Source organism: Panicum virgatum, chromosome 1K (assembly GCF_016808335.1).
Source record: "Panicum virgatum strain AP13 chromosome 1K, P.virgatum_v5, whole genome shotgun sequence".
Lineage (NCBI taxonomy): Eukaryota > Viridiplantae > Streptophyta > Magnoliopsida > Poales > Poaceae > Panicum > Panicum virgatum.
This window is the reverse complement of record NC_053136.1, coordinates 53,937,024-53,957,193: the sequence shown is the minus strand read 5'-3', so window position 1 is coordinate 53,957,193 and position 20,170 is coordinate 53,937,024. Positions and strand designations below refer to the sequence as shown.

General features: G+C 51.4%; 1 protein-coding gene across 4 annotated transcripts; it reads right to left on the bottom strand.

Moving 5' to 3' along the window:
- Positions 1 to 359: 359 nt before the first annotated feature.
- Positions 360 to 20,042, bottom strand: LOC120644319 (guanine nucleotide exchange factor subunit RIC1-like). 4 transcript variants are annotated; one of them, XR_005663629.1, is made up of 25 exons: positions 19,730 to 19,975; positions 19,492 to 19,640; positions 19,316 to 19,397; positions 18,772 to 19,187; positions 17,835 to 18,264; positions 17,505 to 17,728; positions 17,004 to 17,199; positions 16,771 to 16,913; positions 16,527 to 16,701; positions 16,159 to 16,212; positions 15,749 to 15,925; positions 15,210 to 15,322; positions 14,922 to 15,104; positions 14,236 to 14,293; positions 13,929 to 13,988; positions 13,792 to 13,833; positions 13,577 to 13,707; positions 13,367 to 13,502; positions 13,206 to 13,283; positions 12,489 to 12,605; positions 5,782 to 5,844; positions 5,357 to 5,702; positions 5,067 to 5,115; positions 4,808 to 4,943; positions 360 to 410 (listed from the first exon to the last, which is right to left on the bottom strand). XR_005663629.1 is itself a non-coding variant. In XM_039920930.1 (22 exons), exons 1-22 carry the CDS (start codon positions 19,973 to 19,975, stop codon positions 5,601 to 5,603), a joined length of 3,375 nt encoding a protein of 1,124 aa, XP_039776864.1. In that variant the 5' UTR covers positions 19,976 to 20,040; the 3' UTR covers positions 5,173 to 5,600. The 4 variants fall into 4 exon arrangements, 2 of the variants coding, with proteins under 2 accessions (XP_039776864.1, XP_039776872.1); XR_005663634.1 differs by lacking the exons at positions 360 to 410; positions 4,808 to 4,943; positions 5,067 to 5,115 and having other exon boundaries at positions 5,173 to 5,702; positions 14,236 to 14,358; positions 19,730 to 20,042; XM_039920930.1 differs by lacking the exons at positions 360 to 410; positions 4,808 to 4,943; positions 5,067 to 5,115 and having other exon boundaries at positions 5,173 to 5,702; positions 19,730 to 20,040.
- Positions 20,043 to 20,170: the final 128 nt, after the last annotated feature.

Here is a 20,170-nt window from a genome sequence, read left to right as displayed (position 1 = left end):
TTTGAAATTTTGTTTTTTTTAAATAAAAAAAATAAAAAAAGGCCAGGAAAAGAACCTGAAACGGCGCAATGGCCTTCATGAGTCCACGACAGGGAAGTGGCAAGTGGCAAGCCCAACCGCAAAGAAAGTCCGCGAGCAAATTGCTCAGCCAACGCGGGGATCACTCGGAGCCCTGACGGCACGGTCAATCGTGACAGGAGAGAACCACCGAACTCCTTGTAAAAGGGCAGCTGCTAAGGCTTCAGGGCGGCGTGCACATTCCGACTTCACTCTTCTTTTTTGGAATAATGGACTTCACTCTTCCAGGTATCAGCGGCCCCACACAGCTACATCCGTGTGTGCTGCCATGTTGGCGACTATTCATTCAACGCAGGTTGATCCTTGACCATGACACACCAGTGGTCGGTGTACTGTATTGTCGTGGCTCCAAGAGGGGCACCACAATCGGGTGGCGTAGTACACCCGTCTAATCCCAGAGGGTGGTTACTTGGAAAAGTGCAAGCTATACCTCAGATCTACTCATGAAGCAAGAACACACGAGGATTTAGAGTGGATCGGGCCGCCGGAGCGTAATACCCTACGTCCACTGAGTGTTCTATTGCTCTAGAGTTCGTGGATGAGTCTATCCTCTGCCTCTAAGCCCCTTTTGAGACTTGAGTCCTTCTCTAGCAGGCGTTCCCCTTTTATAGCACAAGGAGGACACGTACACAGGCGTTGGACCCCGACAGCAGGGCCCAACAAGGATGTATAGTTTTCCATCAAAAAGACATTAACAGTGCCTTGTGAATCTCTTTCTGGATACGCTTCATCGCCCTATAGACTCTCTGACCGAGGGGGGTTTTCACATGTCCCATCGGCGAGGTGCCCGTTGAGGCGGCGTAGGTTGCGGCGTAGAGTGTTGGGTCTACCGCGTAGGCGTTATGATATTCCGTCGCCGAGCTGTCGTGTCTAACTGGCGTTGCAGTCTGACGCGCGTGGCGTGGGTGGTGCCAGCGGCTGCACTGTGCGCCTTGGTAACGCGCGATCAACAGTACAGCCTGGCAAAAGTCACCTCAGGCTCTGCTGTGGCAGAGCGCACTTAACATCTCCCGCATTGAATGCGGTAGGTGGGCTAGTCTTCCCGGGGAAGCTTCGCGGCTGCGCGCGTGACTGCGCCTGCGGGAACGTGGCGGCTCCGGACCCCTTCAAGCGGGGTGTCTGTTCCCTCCCCGCTGAGGGGTCCGGATAGTATATGGGGTCCGGGATCCCGTGGAAGGTCCGGGGCCCCTGGCCGTTTTGTCTGAGCGCTCCCTTCTCCGGGACACGCAGCGTCACCGGACCCTTCCCTAGCAAGGAATGGGTCTGGGGCTGCTGGCCGGGTGAGAAGTGCTTCGGACCGCGGGGGTCCGGCTGCTCAAGCCGTCAGTGCGTAGTCACATATAATTACGAGGCTCTTGCCTAGACACGGCAATTACCTCTGGGACACGTGGTGACACCGGACCCGTCCCAAAGCGGGAAGCGGGTCCGGGACCGTTGGTCCGGTGAGGTGGAGTCGGACCCCAGGGGTCCGGCTGCTCAGCTCCTTAGGGCATAGTTACGGATAACTACGCGAGTCTTGACGCAGCAAGAGGGGGTACCCTAGTCCAGAGGTACCGACAGTGGCCCCCGGGCCCACCTCGGGGGAGGTACGAACCCGCAGGTGGGGCTATTATCGTGACGTGTTCCGACACAATCCTGGTTGCGTTGGCGTGCTCATGTCGAGAGTGGGTGCTCTGGACCCCCTAAAGGTCGTAGCACTTGTTGCCAGGTTCTGGTACTAGAGCGTTCTCCGCAGGGCAGCGAAGGTGCAGGCTCAAGGTACGGAACCAAGCTAAGCGGCTGCACGGACCTCGAACCGCCCAGGGAGCGAGCACCACTTCCCCGGACCCGGCTTCAGGCGACCGTGGCGAGCGGTCTCCGCCGGAGCGGGCCACCGGAGTGGATTTGGGCGACTGTGGCGAGCGGTCTCCACCGGAGCGGGCCACCGGAGTGGACTTGGGCGACCGTGGCGAGCGGTCTCCGTCGGAGCGGGCCACCGGAGTGGACTTGAGCGACCGTGGCGAGCGGTCTCCGCCGGAGCGGACCACCGAAGTGGACTTGAGCTGTTGCCATTGATCCAACGAGATATGCCATCGGACCTTGTGGTAGGGCATTTGAAACCACGCCTTATACTAGAAAGGAGTCCGGATCTCTAGGCACGGCAGCTTCGGATACTAGGGGACTCGTAACAGAGCAGTGAAGTGCGTAGGCTTAGGGTACGTTACCAGGCTAAGCGGCCATGCAGAACTTCTCCACCCCAAGATACAAGCACCACTTCCCCGGAGCAGGTCCCTAGGAGTTCGGGCCACCTTCCAGCTAGAAGGGGTATCACAGCCTGTCCACAAGCCAGCAAACTTAATGTGGATTGTTAGTAACAACGGAAAGACTCCGCACGAAAGAAGGAAACAGTCAAGCCGAACGGTCAAGTGCCATTAAGTTAATGTAAAGATGAGACTGAGGAAACAAATCTCCTTCATTACTTGATTTGTGGTGTACATCAGAGGTCGGGATTACGAGGGTGAACCTCTACCGCTCTAGACCACTTGCTGGTGTCGCATGTTTGTGCGATGAAGCCAGAGGTCGGGTTTACAAGGGCGGACCTTTACCGCTCTGGACCACACGTAGGCACCACATCATTACAAAGAAGAAACACACTCAATCCTGTCTTGAGGTAACCCACAGCCGTCGCCTCGTAAGGCATGCACGTTCCTGGCCGGAGTGGAACTGCCATCTTGGAGGTTCGTGTCAATCGTTGGGGGCGAAGGCGCCCTGGACGTGCCTATACAGCATCATCCAGCATCACCTCGGGAGCTTGCAGGGCTCTTCCCAGCACAAGAATTGTCCCACGCTCAGACAGCATGGGAACAGATTCTTTGGCTTTGAATGGGAGTGGCCCTGCCATTGCCAGCTGCCGTCGGAAGCCAGCCCGATGGCCGCTCATAGTGAGCTGAAGCCAGCTTGACACCCTGGCGCAGCGGAGGGATGCGTGCTCGTTTGGACGAGCACGGAGCATGGAGAAGGACGGTCGTTCGCCGGCTCCACCTTGGTGCTGGCACAGGGCTCCCGTGGCTTGCGGTGGAGGTCGCCGCCTGTCTGCAGCAGCTCCAAGGGAGGCTTGAGCCAGGCGAGGGAGAAGGCGACATACATCCTTCCCGAGCCACAGCCGTCGGCTCCAGGTTCCATCTTGAGAGAAAACCTTGAGCCGACGCCATGCCGCCGCAGGGGACCCCCGGTGGTTGCTTGAGAGAAAACTTCGAGCCGACGCTAAGGCGTCGCAGCAGGAGGCGTCGCCCCTGCGCGCCACCGTGCCGGCTCTGAGGTGTCGTCGTGGCGACGCACAGCAGGCGCCGCTGCCGTGCGCTACCGCACCGAGGACACTGCTGCCTCGGTGCCAGGGCACGCGGCGTAGGTGCCGTCGTGCCACTCTTCATCTTCTCGTCGTCGTTGCAGAGGATGAGCTCAACCTCGGAAACCAGGAGGTGAGCGAAGATCTGGTCAACGCTTGCGCGATCCCCACGTACGGCGCCAGATGTCGTGGCTCTAACAGGGGGGCCACAACCGGGTGGCGTAGTGCACCCACCTAATCCCAGAGGGTGGTTACTTGGGAAAGTGCAAGCTATACCTCAGATCTACTCATCAAGCAAGAACACACGAGGATTTAGAGTGGTTCGGGCCGCCGGAGCGTAATACCCTACGTCCATTGAGTGTTCTATTGCTCTAGAGTTCGTGGATGAGTCTATCCTCCGCCTCTAAGCCCCTTTTGAAACTTGAGTCCTTCTCTAGCGGGCGTCCCCCTTTTATAGCGCAAAGAGGACACGTACACAGGCGTTGGACCCCGACAGGTGGGCCCAACAAGGATGTATATTTTTCCATCAAAAAGACATTAACAGTGCCTTGTGAATCTCTTTCTGGATAAGCTTCATCGCCCTGTAGACTCTCTGACCGAGGGTGGTCTTCACCTGTCCCATCGGCGAGGTGCCCGTTGAGGCGGCGTAGGTTGCGGCATAGAGTGTTGGGTCTACCACGTAGGCGTTATGATATTCCGTCGCCGAGCTGTCGTGTCTAACTGGCGTTGCAATCTGACGCGCGTGGCGTGGGTGGTGCCAGCGGCTGCACTGTGTGCCTTGGTAACGCGCGATCAACAGTACAGCCTGGCAAAAGTCACCTCGGGCTCTGCTGTGGCAGAGCGCACTTAACATCTCCCGCATTGAATGCGGTAGGTGGGCTAGTCTTCCCGGGGAAGCTTCGCGGCTGCGCGCGTGCCTGCGCCTGCGGGCACGTGGCGGCTCCGGACCCCCTCAAGCGGGGTGTCTGTTCCCTCCCCGCTGAGGGGTCCGGATAGTATATGGGGTCCGGGATCCCGTGGAAGGTCCGGGGCCCCTGGCCGTTTTGGCTGAGCGCTCCCTTCTTCGGGACACGCGGCGTCACCGGACCCTTCCCTAGCAAGGAATGGGTCTGGGGCTGCTGGCCGGGTGAGAAGTGCTTCGGACCGCGGGGGTCCGGCTGCTCAAGCTGTCAGCGCGTAGTCACAGATAACTACGAGGCTCTTGCCTAGACACGGCAATTACCTCTGTGACACGTGGTGACACCGGACCCGTCCCAAAGCGGGAAGCGGGTCCGGGACCGTTGGTCCGGTGAGGTGGAGTCGGACCCCAGGAGTCCGGCTGCTCAGCTCCTTAGGGCGTAGTTACGGATAACTACGCGAGTCTTGACGCAGCAAGAGAGGGTACAATAATCCAGAGGTACCGACATGTATATTGTGACAGCAGTAAATATGATAGCGATAGGCAACGAGTTTACCCTTTCAAGTTTCATACACACGGAAGCATCTTGTGGGCTTGCAATGAAGGTAAATGTGCACGCATTGTAGACAAACGTACAAGATGCTGCAAAAGGTAAAAAAAAACAGCTGCCTATGTATCTACTGTGAGTGTACAATAAAAATACATTTCCTATAACTGTAGAAATACTTCAAATGATGGATTCCCTCCAGGTTACAGTTTACTAACCTGCTGAAGGACAAGGGATGACAATCCCCATCCGCTGCACGAATTCCTCCTGCAGGTTAAGGTATTTCCATTAATTGGCCAAAATAATACATATATCAGAATGTCATGTCAAAATGGAACTAAATGATCCTGGTATTGCCTGTTTTAATAATATCTCAAGTTTACAGACATCAAGCAAGGGCTATCTACATGTAATAAGCTTTAAACAAGATTCTACGTTACAGAAAGAACAACTCATCCCTCATAATTGGTATATGCTTTACAGTGTTAGGAGCGCAGCTCGTACTTACAGAAAGGCGAAGAATGCACACTCAACTCCGCTTCAACAAACTAATGATACAACAATATGGTGCTCAGCAGATCACTGCACAAAAAACTGCGATAGCCTCTAGGGTGTTGTTCAAAGGGAAAATCCCTCAATAATTTCTATTTACAACAGATTTCCCGCGCTGTTCTCATCTAACTGTATGTGTTAAATTAGCACAAGGCTAAATGTCACATTCGATGGATTTTTCAACCAGTCTCGTTCAGCATTCAAGACAATGGTCCATTTTGCAATGTAAGATCAGAAACAGAACAAAGCTGCTCCTCCAACATATTAAGAAGATCGAGATATTCTCTGAATACATCATGTGACTGCAAAATGTTTGCAAGTGTTAGTGACACTGAAAAAGTTCAAAATCCAACAAGAAAAACATCATCATTGGCTGCTAACCTGTAGAGTAATGCTATATGCTTTCCACAATCGCAAATCGTGCCGAAAGAGATCCACCAAAACCTAAGGAAATAAAAATATCACAGCAGCAAGGATGAGTATTTTTGCTCATTTTCATGTCAAAAGAAACTCCCCAAAATAGTTATGCCTTAAAAAACTAAATTAAAAAGCAAGAATTGCTACACGGATTGGTATACCATCAAGACTTATCCGATCCCAAGGACAACATCAAGTACATCAGCTTCACTGTTTTAAAGATCAGATAGCTACACTTCTTTTTTTTTTTGAAAAAGGATAGCTACACAGATTGGTATAGCGCACACACCCTGAAAGGAACTAGCATGTGATTGGCCCGCTCAAATATAAAATCCAAGGACTTGTTCGCGGAAGCTGCTATTTGTCGTCTAGAAATTTATTGGGAACACTTTCAAATGACAGTGTCCTGCTACATTTACTTTCCCTTTTCTTTTTCCTAAAGTGACATGTACATAGTCTATGATTTGATATCCTAATTTTGCCATGCAACTCCTGGTTGAATTAGATGAATTGTGCAGGGGGTGCTTCGATGACGGGTATTTCATTGGGAAATTCCAGTCAAATCCAAAGTTTTCCCAAGAAATACGCCTAACCTATGTGTTGGCTTTCTTGTTGTCCAGTCTTGAACACTGTTGTGCCGGTAGTTCAGACTGCGGAGAGTGTTGGTGTATATTGAGCCCATGTGTATAGAGGCCCATGTATAGGAATTATATATACCCATCCTTCTAGGGTTGGAGGAATACATTTATTATTCTCTCCATCATGGTATCAAAGCCTAGGGTTAGGGTTCCTTTCTCCCCTCCCACATCTAGCAGCCAGCACCACCAGCCGCCGCCGCCGCCCCTCTCCTCCTTCCCTCCCCTCTCCTCTTCCTCTCCCTCCTCTGCTCCCGCTCGCGCAGATCTGAGCGCCTGGGCCACAGGCGCTCGGCCACCGCCGCCGCCGCTCGGCCCTGGGCCTCCCTAGCCGCCGCAGCCTCCTCTGCTCCGGGGGCCGCGGCAGCAGCCACCTGCCGCCCTGGGCCCCTGCAGCCCGACGCCGCCACAGCTGCTGGCGCGGGCGCCGGGGCTGCGGGGCCCAGCAGCGCGCCGCCGTCGATCCGGCCGCCCTGCGGGCCGCAGCACAGCAGCTGCAGGCCGCGGGCACCGATCCGGCCGCCCTGCAGGCCGCAGAACAGCTGCTGCAGGCCGCGGGCGCCGATCCAGCCGCCGCCGCTGCGGCCCACCGCGCCGCTGTCGCTGCGGGCAAGCAGCCCGTCGTCGATGCCGGATGGTTTGGCCTCGGGATGGCGCCCGAGGATGCGCCACTCGCCGCCGCCCTCCGTGGGGCCGACGCCGCTCTCGCCGCGGCCCTCCTCGCCGCCAAGTCGGAGGCTTCGGCGGCCCAGGAGCGGGTCCGCGCGGCTGCCCTCGCCTGGGAGCGTGAACGCGCCGCGGCCGACGCCTCCACTCTCCGGGTCGCCGAGGCGGAGCACTTCCTCCGCGTCTCCTCCGGCCGGCCCGTCGACCTCGAGTCCGGCGCCTCTTCCTCCCACCAGGCCCCGCCCGTTGGATCTGGAGCCCGGTACGACCCGACCGACCTCATGGTCGCCTAGCTCCACCTCCAGGCCGCCGGCGTCTAGAACATCAGGGCCCTGGTCACCGTCCTCCTCGACCCGACGTCTTCCTCCTACGGACGCTGGCGGGACCAGGTCCTGCTCGCCCTCCGCCTCTACGCCCTCGACGACCACGTCCTCCTCGACACGCCGATCGAGGCGCAGGACATGGCGTGGCTGTGCCTCGACAGCGTCGCCATGTCCTGGATCTTCGGGACCATCTCCCTAGATCTTCAGGACCTCGTCAGGACCCACGGCGGCACCGCGCGGCAGGCCTGGGTGGCGCTCGAGGGGCAGTTCCTCGGCAACGCCGAGTACCGCGCCCTCCAGCTCGATGCCACCTTCCGCACCTTCGTGCAGGGGGACCTCTTCGTCGGTGAGTACTGCCGGCGGATGAAGGGCATGGCCGATGCTCTTCACGACCTCGGGGATCCGGTGTCCGATCGGGTCTTGGTGCTCAATGTCCTGCGGGGCCTGAGCAGCACCTACGACCACCTGAAGAGCTGGATCGCCCGCCAGAGGCCCTTCCCCACCTTCTTGCAGGTCCGGGACGACCTCGCCCTCGAGGAGATCAGGGGTCTCGCGCCCAGATCGTCCTCGCCCACCCCCGCCGCCCTCGTTGCTGCTCCACCGGCCTCCTCCGCTACTCCTGCCACCTCCCTCCTTGGTGCTGCTCCCGCCGGGCAGACCGGAGGTGGGGGTGGCCGTGGACGTCGCCGGCGGGGGGGACGTGGTGGTGGTGGTGGTGGTGGCACTGCTTCTGGGGGTACCAGTATCGGTGGGGGCCGTCAGGGTGCGCCGACTCCCGCTCCCGCTCCTGCTCCTGGAGGTACGCCCTGGCCATCCTTCAGCAACCCATGGTCAGGGCGCATCTCGATGTGGCTGTTCCAGGGTCCGGGAGGGGCCCTCGTCCTCAGCTCCAGCCGGCGGCCATGTTCACTGGCGCTGCTCCACTCTTCGCGCTGTCCTGGACCCGCCCGCTCCGCGCCGACTTGGCCTGGGGGGTAGGACCAGACTGCTCTGGCGCAGTCCTTCAGCACCATGGGACTGACGCCGCCGATCAGCACCGAGTGGATCGCCGACTCGGGTGCCTCGTTCCACACTACTCCTGATGCCGGCATCCTCTCTTCCGTCCGACCCCCACACCCCTCTTGTCCTTCTTCTATCATGGTTGGTGATGGGTCTTGCCTTTCTGTCACCGCCGTGGGTTTTGCTCATCGTCTTCCTAATGTTCTTGTTGCTCCTCAAATGGTTCACAACCTTCTTTCCATTCGCCAGTTTACTGCTGACAACTCATGTTCTATCAAATTTGACTCTTCCGGTCTTACTGTGAAGGATTCGGCTTCCCGGCGTCCGCTCATCCGATGTGACAGCCCAGGGCCCCTTTACACTCTTCGGCTTCCGGCTTCCGCTGCCTCGCCTTCGGCTTTTTCTTCTTCGTCTACTGCTTTTGCCGTGACGCCTTCTTCCACCACCTGGCACCGCCGGCTTGGACACCCCGGCCGCGACGTTTTGGCTCAGCTCCATCGTAGTACCGATGTTCCATGTACTAGGGCCCCTGCTGAGCACCTCTGTCATGCGTGCCAGTTAGGTCGTCATGTCAGATTTCCTTTTTCTTCTTCGCATGCTGCGCATGCCTTCGATCTTGTTCACTGTGACCTGTGGACATCTACTGTACTCAGCATGTCTGGTTATAAATATTATCTGGTGGTGGTTGATGATTTTTCTCATTACTCTTGGACTTTTCCTTTGCGCGCCAAGTCTGAGACCTTCCCCACCCTCCTCCACTTCTTTGCCTGGGTGTTCACTCAGTTCGGCCTCACCATTAAGGCCGTCCAGTGCGACAACGGGCGCGAGTACGACAACTCCACCTCCCGCTCTTTCTTTCTCTCTCGGGGTGTTCAACTGCGTATGTCTTGTCCGTATACCTCTCCTCAGAACGGCAAGGCTGAGCGGATGATTCGCACGAAGAACGACGTTGTGCGCACTCTTCTGATCCAGGCCTCTCTGCCCCCGCACTTCTGGGCTGAGAGCCTCCACACCGCCACCTACCTGCTCAACCGCCTTCCGTCCACTGCTTCTCCTGCTCCCACTCCACACCACGCTCTCTTCGGTACCCCTCCTCGCTACGACCACCTTCGGGTCTTCGGGTGACCGTGTACCCTAACACCTCCGCCACCGCGTCTCACAAGTTGGCGCCCCGCTCGACTCGTTGTGTGTTCCTCGGGTACTCCCCTGGCCACAAGGGGTACCGATGCTTTGACCTCACCTCTCGCCGCGTTCTGATATCCCAACATGTCGTCTTTGACGAGTCGGATTTCCCCTACTCCACCTCATCCACACCTTCTCCTGACCCCGACCTGGAGTCTCTGTTTCCGACTGACCCGGTGGTTCAGCCACCGTTACTTGTCTGTCCTTTTCCTGCAGGTTTTCCCGACACACCGGCACCCTTACCGGTGATCCCTGCTGCGCCGAGCGCGGCCCCGGTGCCCACGGTCGCTCCACGCGTGGCCCCCGGACCTCCGGTCGTGCCGCGCGCGGACCCGGTGTCTCCCGCTGCGCCACGCGCGGCCCCGGTGCCTTCCCCTGCACCTACGCGGTACGCTCAGCCGGTGCAGGTGTACCAGCGTCGCTCGGCGCCGACACCGGCTACGCAGCGGTACGCTCAGCCGGTGTAGGTGTACCGGCGTCGCTCGGCGTCGACACTGGCGCCGCCTCCTGCTCCGGAGGCTCCTGCGACGCCTACACCGGAGCCGTCGCCGCCGCCGACTCCTCCGGCTCCTTCTCGAGCCGAGCCGGAGGTGTACCACCCGCCAGTCATCCATCGGGATCCTCTGCATATTCATCCCATGGTGACTCGACGGATGGCGTCTCAGGCCGCGACTCTCACCGCCACCGATGGAGAGCCACGGGTCTCTCCAGTACCCTCCTCTGTCCGCGACGTCTTGGCGGATCCTCACTAGCGTCGCGCGATGGAAGAGGAGTACGCGGCTCTCCTCGCCAACCAGACGTGGGACCTCGTGCCGCGTCCGTCTGGTTGCAATGTGGTGACTGGCAAGTGGATCTGGACGCATAACCGTCGGCTGACGACACACTGGAGCGCTACAAAGCTCGCTGGGTTCTCCGGGGGTTCACCCAGTGGCCTGGTGGGGACTATGATGAGACCTTCAGTCCAGTGGTGAAGCCCGCTACGGTGCGCACGGTCCTCTCGCTTGCGCTCTCGCGCTCTTGGCATGTGCACCAGCTGGACGTGAAGAATGCGTTTCTTCACGGCACTCTGTCAGAGACTGTCTACTACTCTCAGGCAACGGGATTTGTGGACTCGAGTCGTCCGAATATGGTCTGCCGGCTCAACAAGTCTCTCTATGGTCTGAAGCAGGCTCCTCGGGCTTGGTACTCTCGGTTCGGCACGTTCTTGCTGACATTGGGGTTCACCGAGGCCAAGTCTGACACGTCTCTCTTCGTCTACCGCCGTGGGGATGAGACTGCATATCTGCTGCTCTATGTCGATGACATTGTGCTCACTGCCTCCAGTCAGCAGTTGCTTCAGAGTGTCATCTCCTCTTTGCAGCAGGAGTTCGCTATGAAGGATCTTGGTCAGCTCCACCACTTCTTGGGCGTCACTGTTGAGCCTCGCCCGTCTGGTCTTCTCATTCACCAGCGCCAGTACGCACTTGATATCGTGGAGCGGGCTGGGATGACTGATTGCAAGCCCTGCTCCACTCCTGTCGACACTCAGACGAAGCTGTCTGCTGATCTGGGTGATCCGGTGGCTGATCCTACTGCCTACCGGAGTCTGGCCGGCGCTTTGCAGTACCTCACCTTCACCAGGCCGGACCTCACCTATGCTGTCCAGCAGGTCTGTCTCCATATGCATGATCCCCGGGAGTCACACCTTGCTGCGCTGAAGCGTCTCCTCCGCTACGTCCGTGGCACAGTGGACCTCGGCCTGGTGCTTCACCGCTCGTCCTCTGCTGAGATGGTGGTCTACACCGACGCTGACTGGGCTGGCTGCCCGGACACCCGTCGCTCCACTTCCGGCTACGCCGTCTTCCTGGGCGGCCTCCTGGTTTCCTGGTCGTCCAAGCGGCAGCCAGTTGTCTCCCGCTCCAGTGCTGAGGCGGAGTACCGGGCTGTCGCTAACGGCGTGGCGGAGGCGTCCTGGCTACGACAGCTCTTGGTGGAGCTGCACAGCCCGCTCGCCAAGAGCACGCTCGTCTACTGCGACAACGTCAGCGCCGTGTATCTCTCCACCAACCCCGTCCAGCATCAGCGGACGAAGCATGTGGAGATTGACCTGCACTTCGTGCACGACAGAGTCGCCATCGGCGATGTTCGGGTACTCCATGTCCCGACTACCTCCCAGTTTGCTGACATCTTCACCAAGGGCTGCCCTCCTCGACCTTCTCGGAGTTTCGCTCTAGCCTCAACGTAGCCGGTGGCTAGTTGTGGCTGGGGGGGGGTATTAGCCCTTTGTACTATCTTCTTGTCCAGTCTGGAGCACCGCTGCGCCGGTTGTTCAGACTGCGGGGGGTGTTGGCTTTCTTGTTGTCCAGTCTTGAACACCGCTGTGCCGGTAATTCAGACTGCGGGGGGGGGGGGGGGGGGGGGTTGGTGTATATTGAGCCCATGTGTATAGAGGCCCATCTAGAGGCCCATGTATAGGAATTATATATACCCACCCTTCTATGGTTGGAGGAATACATCTATTATTCTCTCCATCACTATGCGGGACCTCAATGGGTATAGGAACACCGCATCACTAAATATTCTGCACAGATAGCATATGACTGGATCACTTTCAAATGATTGGTAACACCACATGCAACAATACAGCCTCCTGCCACTACCGACCTCCATCTTCATCAATCCTATCTCCCATCCTACAAGCACCCCAAATACCTCACCGTTTTACCTCAACCCACCCCCTCCTCCAGTCCTCGGCATCTAATTAAGGAGGGGAGGTAGCCTAGAACTCTACAAGTTGAGTCTTCTGTTAAGGAGGGGAGGTAGCCTAGAGTCCAGATAGACCAAAAAATTAACAGTATGTAAAATAATAGAACTCTACAAGTTTTACCTCCGCACGTCGCAATAAAGTAGCTAGCACCACGATCCATTCCTTAAATTTGACTGAACACATATGAGCTAGAAGGAACTCAGCATCAAGCCGGCTTTGGAGTGTGTTCATTTGGAGCTGTCATCAGAATACCAACAAGTGCATGAGAAACAAGTTTCATGCAGCAGATGGAAACCAAAAAAAGTTTCTTTTCATCTAGGACACGTAAATCAACCAAAGAGGAAAGCAAAACAATCAAAGCAAAATAAATTTACAATCCACGCCTGAACCCTTGAATCATGTAATATCAGTCCCTTTCAGTTCCATGTTAGTAGGTGATTTGCTATACTTTAACATCTCTATATGTAATAAACAGATTCACAGCGCGAAAACTTGCTTAGGTCATATAACATTATGATGTACATTTCATTCTGTGGATTATGAAGCCCCAACCAAGATAGTAGAAATTCTAGGAGAAAGGAACTCATTGCAAAATTATCAAAGAGAGAACATTAATAGCATACTGACAGTTTCATCCAGTAAGTGACATCATAAAAATCTGATTTATTTTGAACATAATTATACCGATGAGTTTCATCTTTCAGGTATAACAAAATTTTGAGAAACACAAGAAGCCAGCTGTTTAGTTGTGAAGAAAAATTACTACAAAAGCACCAGTACCATTTATAACAAAAAGCAGAAGAAATCATAATAACTTTGTGACCAATAGACCAAAACCTTTTGCCCAATCAGTTCAAGTGCAGATGCAAAATTCTCCAGCCGAGCAGACCCTAGTCTTTCTCGTTGAAGATACTCCTGCATTATGTTACAATGTAGATCGATTACATATGGTTCTGAACATTAAGATCTGCTGCGCTGATGAATGATGAAAATCTCACCACAAGATCAAATTGTGTCCCTTTGACAAAAGCAACAAGTTTAGAAAGCTCCTTGCCAGACATCAAATAGCTAGCATGGCTCTCTAGAATGTTCATAACAGAGGCAATATGTGGACTAAGTTCTTTCATTGAGTTGCTGTTGAAACAAGGAATATCATATGAGAGATTTCCAAAAATAAAAATTGGTAAGGTGTCAAGTACAAAGTGTACCTTTTCAAATCAGAAGATTGCCGCTTATATGGTGAACGGAATAGAAAATAGCCAAGAAATCTTGGAGAGAGCTTCTCGGAGTCTGAGGTGGCATTCTCAAAATCTCTTCCAGATCTTAGAAGGAAGCGAACCTAAGTACATGAAGGTACTGCTTTATTCATCTGTAGTATATTATTTTTTTAAGAAAGAGACAACATATAGAACAAGAAGCCTACCAACTCCCCAGCAAGCTCATACAAAGATTCATCAAGTGTAGCCTGGAGAACAACAATCAAAGAAATTAGAGCTGGAACATCTGAGGGACAACTGTCCAGACTACAACCACCTCATGGTAACAAGGTAAGAGAATTACTTGAAGCAAACGAAGTGCACAGTACTGACTGACTGCAGGGCCCTCAAACTTAGCAATGACCTATAATTGCAAACATTTTCAATGATACTTCTAGCAGAAATCGGTGACAAAATGGCATAACAACAAATTAACAATAATGTTCTCTTAATGCATAAACTAAAATAATCAAACTATACATATTTGGCCCAGTTAATGCAAGCAATAAAAATGAGAGGTTGAAAGTGCAGTATAAATAACATAGCAGCACTATTATATGCACTTGATAGCACTCAGAATGTTCTAAAAGGGATTACCACAAGTTACATACCAGTATGTAGCAAGCAGCAGTCCTGTACCATCTCCGTTGGAAGCATTCCTCAAACATCCTATCACAAAAGATTGGTTGTACCAAGAGCATAAGTATTTGATTTGAAATCTTTGCAAACAAACACTGTCAATTAATAAAGATCTTGTCTTAGTAATTTCAAGTTAGGCCTATTCAACGATACAAGACCCTGCTGGCACCTAGGTAGGTATATCAATAAAGGCTGCCAGTAATGTTAAACTCATACACATTCATATAGCATGACAACGAAGTTGATGATAACCGACAGACAACAGAAACCAAATGCATCCACTGTCCTCTCAAACAAAAGAAACCAGGCAGATTTCTAGTTTAGCAGCAGCGACTATTACAAATGTGATTCTTTTACTACAAGAAGTAACCCATAATGACTAGCCTTAATAACCTCTCTCGTGGGCAAGCGAACAGAGTCAACATAGAATCAGTGAGATGGTGTGAATCAGAACTGAGTATGAGTTGGGCAGTGTAACTACATGCAAAATACAGGCACGCCTCATATGTATCAATGAAATTGGACATGCTGATACAGTCTATAGTAATCGCTATAATCAGGAGACCAACTGGAGGAATTCAAAGAACATTATCTTTTGGAAATTTGAATTTTACGAACATGCATAGTTCAAAAAGAACTACAAGGGCTCAAAACTTACTCTGTGGATCGTCCAGCTGCAGAGAAAAGATCAGCCCAGTGTCGACCATCTGTTTTCCTAGCCACACTGACTACGACATCCATATATTCAGGAAAATTCCGCAGTAGGTCACATGTCTTCTCGAGAAGAGACTTCTTCGGGTAATCAACTTTTTGAGGAACCTGGTTTTTTGAAGCACTTGGCCTGTAATTAAAACATAGTGTAATGATATTTCAGCAACAAGAACTTACTAGAGTACAAGATAGCAATGCCAGCCTTTGTTAAAATAGCAAGCTAGAAAAAAAATACCTTGATATATCTGCATCAAATACCGTAAACAGAAGCCACTCTAAACAGTGTGAAAAGTGAGGTTTTTCTACTGACAAATTCGCCAAGCGCAAAGCTTCTTCAATCTTGTCCCTCTAGTTTAAACAATTCACATAGGAGTTAACTTATAGGCATCAGGAAATGATTTTACGCCAATAGTTAAAACAAAATGCGATTAGCTCATGATAGCACCATCCGGTACAGAATTTGATGATGTAATATTTTTTCCAAAGAATGTTGTGCTACATAATTCAACACAGATGAAATAACCTGAAAAAAATTCTATACATAAGAAAATTAAACTCTGTTACACAAAACAATTCACATATCACACATTTTTCATGTATACTATTTTCTCATGCTTAGAAACTTATTCGAATAAGAAGCATATTCCTTCATTCTGCCTAGCAAGTTCCAAGGGAGCAACACAATTGCTAACTTTATAAACGAATCCAGGAATCAAAATTGTATATCCACGTCAAAAATGTGAGATATAATCAACAATTGATAGGAGATTTTACCTGAAGTAGATGTCGTAATAAGCAATGCAATATTGTTTGGGCTTGAGGTGAAGGCTCAAAGCATGGAAACTCAGCAGTTGAGAAGGACATTCTCTGAGAAACACCAACGACCACACCAACATTTGGAAGAAGACCAAGAGGATACACCTCACGATCAAACTCAAGCTCAGGATCCAACTACAGAATCACATGAGAACATGTACAACTATCTTAATATCATAATCAAATGGTCTTCAACGTAAAAGGAAAAGGGAGAGTAGAGTAGGAAAACATTATTACTGCAATACAACAACAACAACATAGCCTTTTTTCCCAAGCAAGTTAAAAACATTATTACTGCAATAAGTTGAACAAAAGGGAGGTGGGAAAACTCAACAGATCCACAACTATCTTGAGATAGAAATTTATACCTGCAAGAAATCTTCTTGCTTAAAAGGATCCGCTCCATGCGATGGGTACCATACCTGCAGCCAGCTTTGTGTAAAAGGGTACAAAGGGACATTTGAAAAATAACTACCAACCTACTCCCTCCGTCCCAAAAAAACAAGTCACTCTAGGATTCAAATTTTGTCCCAAAAAAACAAGTCATCTTACCCTATTTAGAAAGTGCATGAGCATGCAAGAATAAATTAGTGCCAAATATGGATAATAAATTGGGGCAAACAGTCATTTTACCTTCTTGTTAATTTGTCCTAGAATTCCTAGGATGACTTATTTTTTTGGGACGGAGGAAGTATGGTGGAGTAAATATGTACAGAAAAACAAGATTAAATTTAACCTGCATGCCCCGATGACCATAGTCAAGCCATGAAACCTCTTTAATAAGACTACCCTTCTCTTCAAATTGCGAACAAGTGACCCAGAAGAGTTCAACTGAATTTGTGAGTGCGTGTTCGTGTCCATCATCCATGTCCAGCACAGAAAGTTCACCATTGGTCCGCAAGATCAAACATCTGACATCATAACAAACCCAATAAAAACCAAGGAGAAAAGGATTGAGTGACATCTAGGGTAAAAAGTACCTTGATGGTTGCTCGGATGAAAGACCAGAAGATCCATTAGTTTCCTGTTTCAGCACTCCTTTGTCAGGTTGTTCGGGAATGAAGCGCATTGAAACAGGTGGGCTCTTTGGACTCATGATTGAAAGTTCTCGCACTGTTGAAAGCTGTTCATAAAGAATGAAAATATATCCTTATGGAGAGAATTTGGCAGATATTCTGAATTGAGATTGCAAATTATTCATAAAGAACATTACCTGTAAAACCGGATTGCTAGCAGGTGACAATTCTCCCAATATCACCACATGGAATATATGCACATCAAATGGACTGTAGGTAACTAATACGTAATCCTGGAAAACATCCATGACAATTGGCCTTCCAAGCAGTGGTTTCCGGTAGAGTAAGGAGCTATAATCAAGATGATATTTTGGAAAAAAGAGAAGCTCGTACCTGAGACAAAAGAAAGAAACATGTCACAGGTATCGGCAAATGTCAAATAACAATTCATAGTGAAGAAAAAATATATCATAATTCGAAAGGTGTCGAAGCACCAAGGAAAAAAAATGAAATGTTGAATACGACACTTTCCACATCTAAGCAGAAAACCATTGTTCATTCAGTATTTCCAGAAGCATATTCCAACGCAAGAAACACCCATATAGATAGCTGCATCCCATGTTTAACCAGAAAAGGCAAGCCTTTGAGGCAGTTACAAGACACGTAGCAACAAAGATGGCATGAAAGTGAGAACTCACGTGTTTGATGATTCAACATAGTTGCATACAATAACAATTTTTCCAAGCCACAACAGGCCTTTGCATTGGATCTTTTGCTCTTGTGTAACATCACCAAAAAAACGCCACCTTTTATTTCGCAGATCATACAGCACTAGCCCATGAGAACCAGCAACTGCCAAGTACATACCATCATTGCTTGCTACTACATGTAGAACTGGCCAGTTCTGGGAAATGTAGGAAACCTGCTTCGAAAAATAATATATTATTACGACATGCATCACCAAACAGCATATGTCACAGCTTGTTTACCTCTCAAATAAATCAAAGGAGATGAAACTAATACTTAACCGGAACATTAAGATGCAATAGCTTCAGTTCATCAGCATCATCCGGTTGCACTAAAAGGATTCGATCATCTCCATAAAGAACCTGGTGGGAATACGTTGTACCTGAAAGTCCTCTGTTTAGGCAACATTTGGCAAATGAGAAAGCAAGAACCCTTTCTGACAAGCTTTCTTCAACAGCAAATAACTTATATCCATTATCATCCCATTGAATGTGTGATGTCCCTCCCATTAGAGGCTCAAATTTTAGAGCGTTAGGTTTCACCATTGGAGAAGAGGCGGAATTTGATCCAGTTTGACGGATAGTACACATCAATCGACATCCAGACACAGACCATACAGTAAGTCCCCTAAATTTCCACCCAACTGCAAAAGCACAATTGTCAGGCGTCCAAGATATACAGGCAACAGGACCAGTATCTTCCACTGAATACCTACAAATATTGTACCCAAAGGGAAGAAGAAAAAAAGAGCAGTTATGTCTCAGCTTCAATAGAATAACCAAAAAGTAGTGTTGAGTAAATTGACATGGTTATTGCACCTTTAACAACAGAAGGTTCATTAAATACTAAACATTTGATAACTCTAGGAAAAAATGAAATGATCAATCCTAAACACAGGATGGCATAAAGTTTGTAAGGCCAGTCTCAGTGGGGGTTTCATGGAGAGTTTCATGACATTAAATATCATCAATTTTGCTGACGAGGCAAGGAGAGAGAAGGATGGAGTTTCATGGGATGTGAGGAGAGTTTCATCACCATGAAACTCATCTGGCACGGTTACCTAGTTTCCAATCTAGGTATCTGTGTCCATGAAACTCCCACTGAGACTGGCCTAATCAACAACCAGAAATTTAGGCAGGCAATCAGAAGTATCCATGTAAAAACCACTACAGGTCCTACTAGTTTGTTTGTGTAAAACGAATTTGATGTGAGACTTACCCCCAATCATACAACGAAATCGTTCGTATATGACGCATGTTCTCAGCTAGATCATACAATTCAACAACACCTCTACTGCACCCGACAGCAAGAATCTGTTGCTCAGAAGCCACAGAAGTACACATCGCATCATCAGTGTTCAACCATCTCTCCACTCTAATGCTCCCAGGCTGCTTCAATCCCTTCTTACCAACAGTAAAGAGGGCAATGTGACAGCCTGAGTACAAAGCAACCAGCAACCTTAGCTTCACTGACAACTCAACATGGACGATAGAAGAATTGCCTGTGCAGCAAGGAGCAGGCCTTGCATTAGAGTTTTCTCGGAAACTGGGTGGATCAAACACCAACGCATCTATGACAGCAGTAGGTTTCTCAGACGAACACACAGAGCAACCAAGCTTGAAGCTGTCTGAGAACTGGCAAGCAACAACAAAGACATAGACAGCACTTAGCATAGCAAGTAGGAAGAAAGTTCGGCAGAACTATTTCGCACCTAATAATCAGTAACTTACGAGAAACAAAAGTAGCATGCATTTCCATGTACCTCAGCATTCCAGGACACGACCTGCACATGCCCATTAGATAGTCCGAGGAGCATGCTCTTGCTGTCACATACGAAATTGCTCCTGCAACACGGCGTCAAACTTACAAGTCAGCTCCTCTGCGAGAGTAGTGCACCTCATTTTGTAAATGAAGAACAATGAGCAGGGAACACAGTACGTTATAGCAACACCATTGGCGAGAGGAACCTTCTCGGTGATGATTAGGGATATACTAGCCAGGCAAAGCCCCGGGAGCTGCTTGCCACCGACGATCAGTGGCTTCCCGGAGAGATGAACCCTATATATGTGGAGGTAGAAGGAGGAGGTCTGCACACAGCAGATACAAACACGGTGAGCTGCTGCGCCCGGAGTGCGCAGGCCCGAGCGAGCAAGGAGAGGGAGAGAGGCGGGCTGACCAGGACGGCGACGGTCTTGGCGTCGGGGCTCCACACGGCGTGCGCGTTCTGGCCGTGAGCGGCGAGGGAGTCCGGGAAGCGGTCGAAGCGGGCGAGGCGGACCCGGTGCTGGGCGGCGGACCAGAGGTGGAGCGAGGCGGGGCAGACGGCGAGGAGGAGGCGGCCGAGGACGCGGAGGAGGACCACGCGGTCCGAGTCGTCCGGGTCCAGCGGGATCGACTGCGGCCACCCGTACGCCAGGTACATCGCGGCGGCGGCCTGCGCGCGCCCCCTCGCCGGTGGCAGGCGGGCGAGATGCGGGGCGGGGAGATCTGGGAACGGCGGGGGGGGGGGGGGGGGGCGGGGGGCGGAGGGGCTCCGCTGGTGGCCGGTGCTATGCGGGCGATGCAGCAGTTTTTTTTTTTGCTTTATTTTTCTCTTTTTTCGGCAGTTTTAAATCTT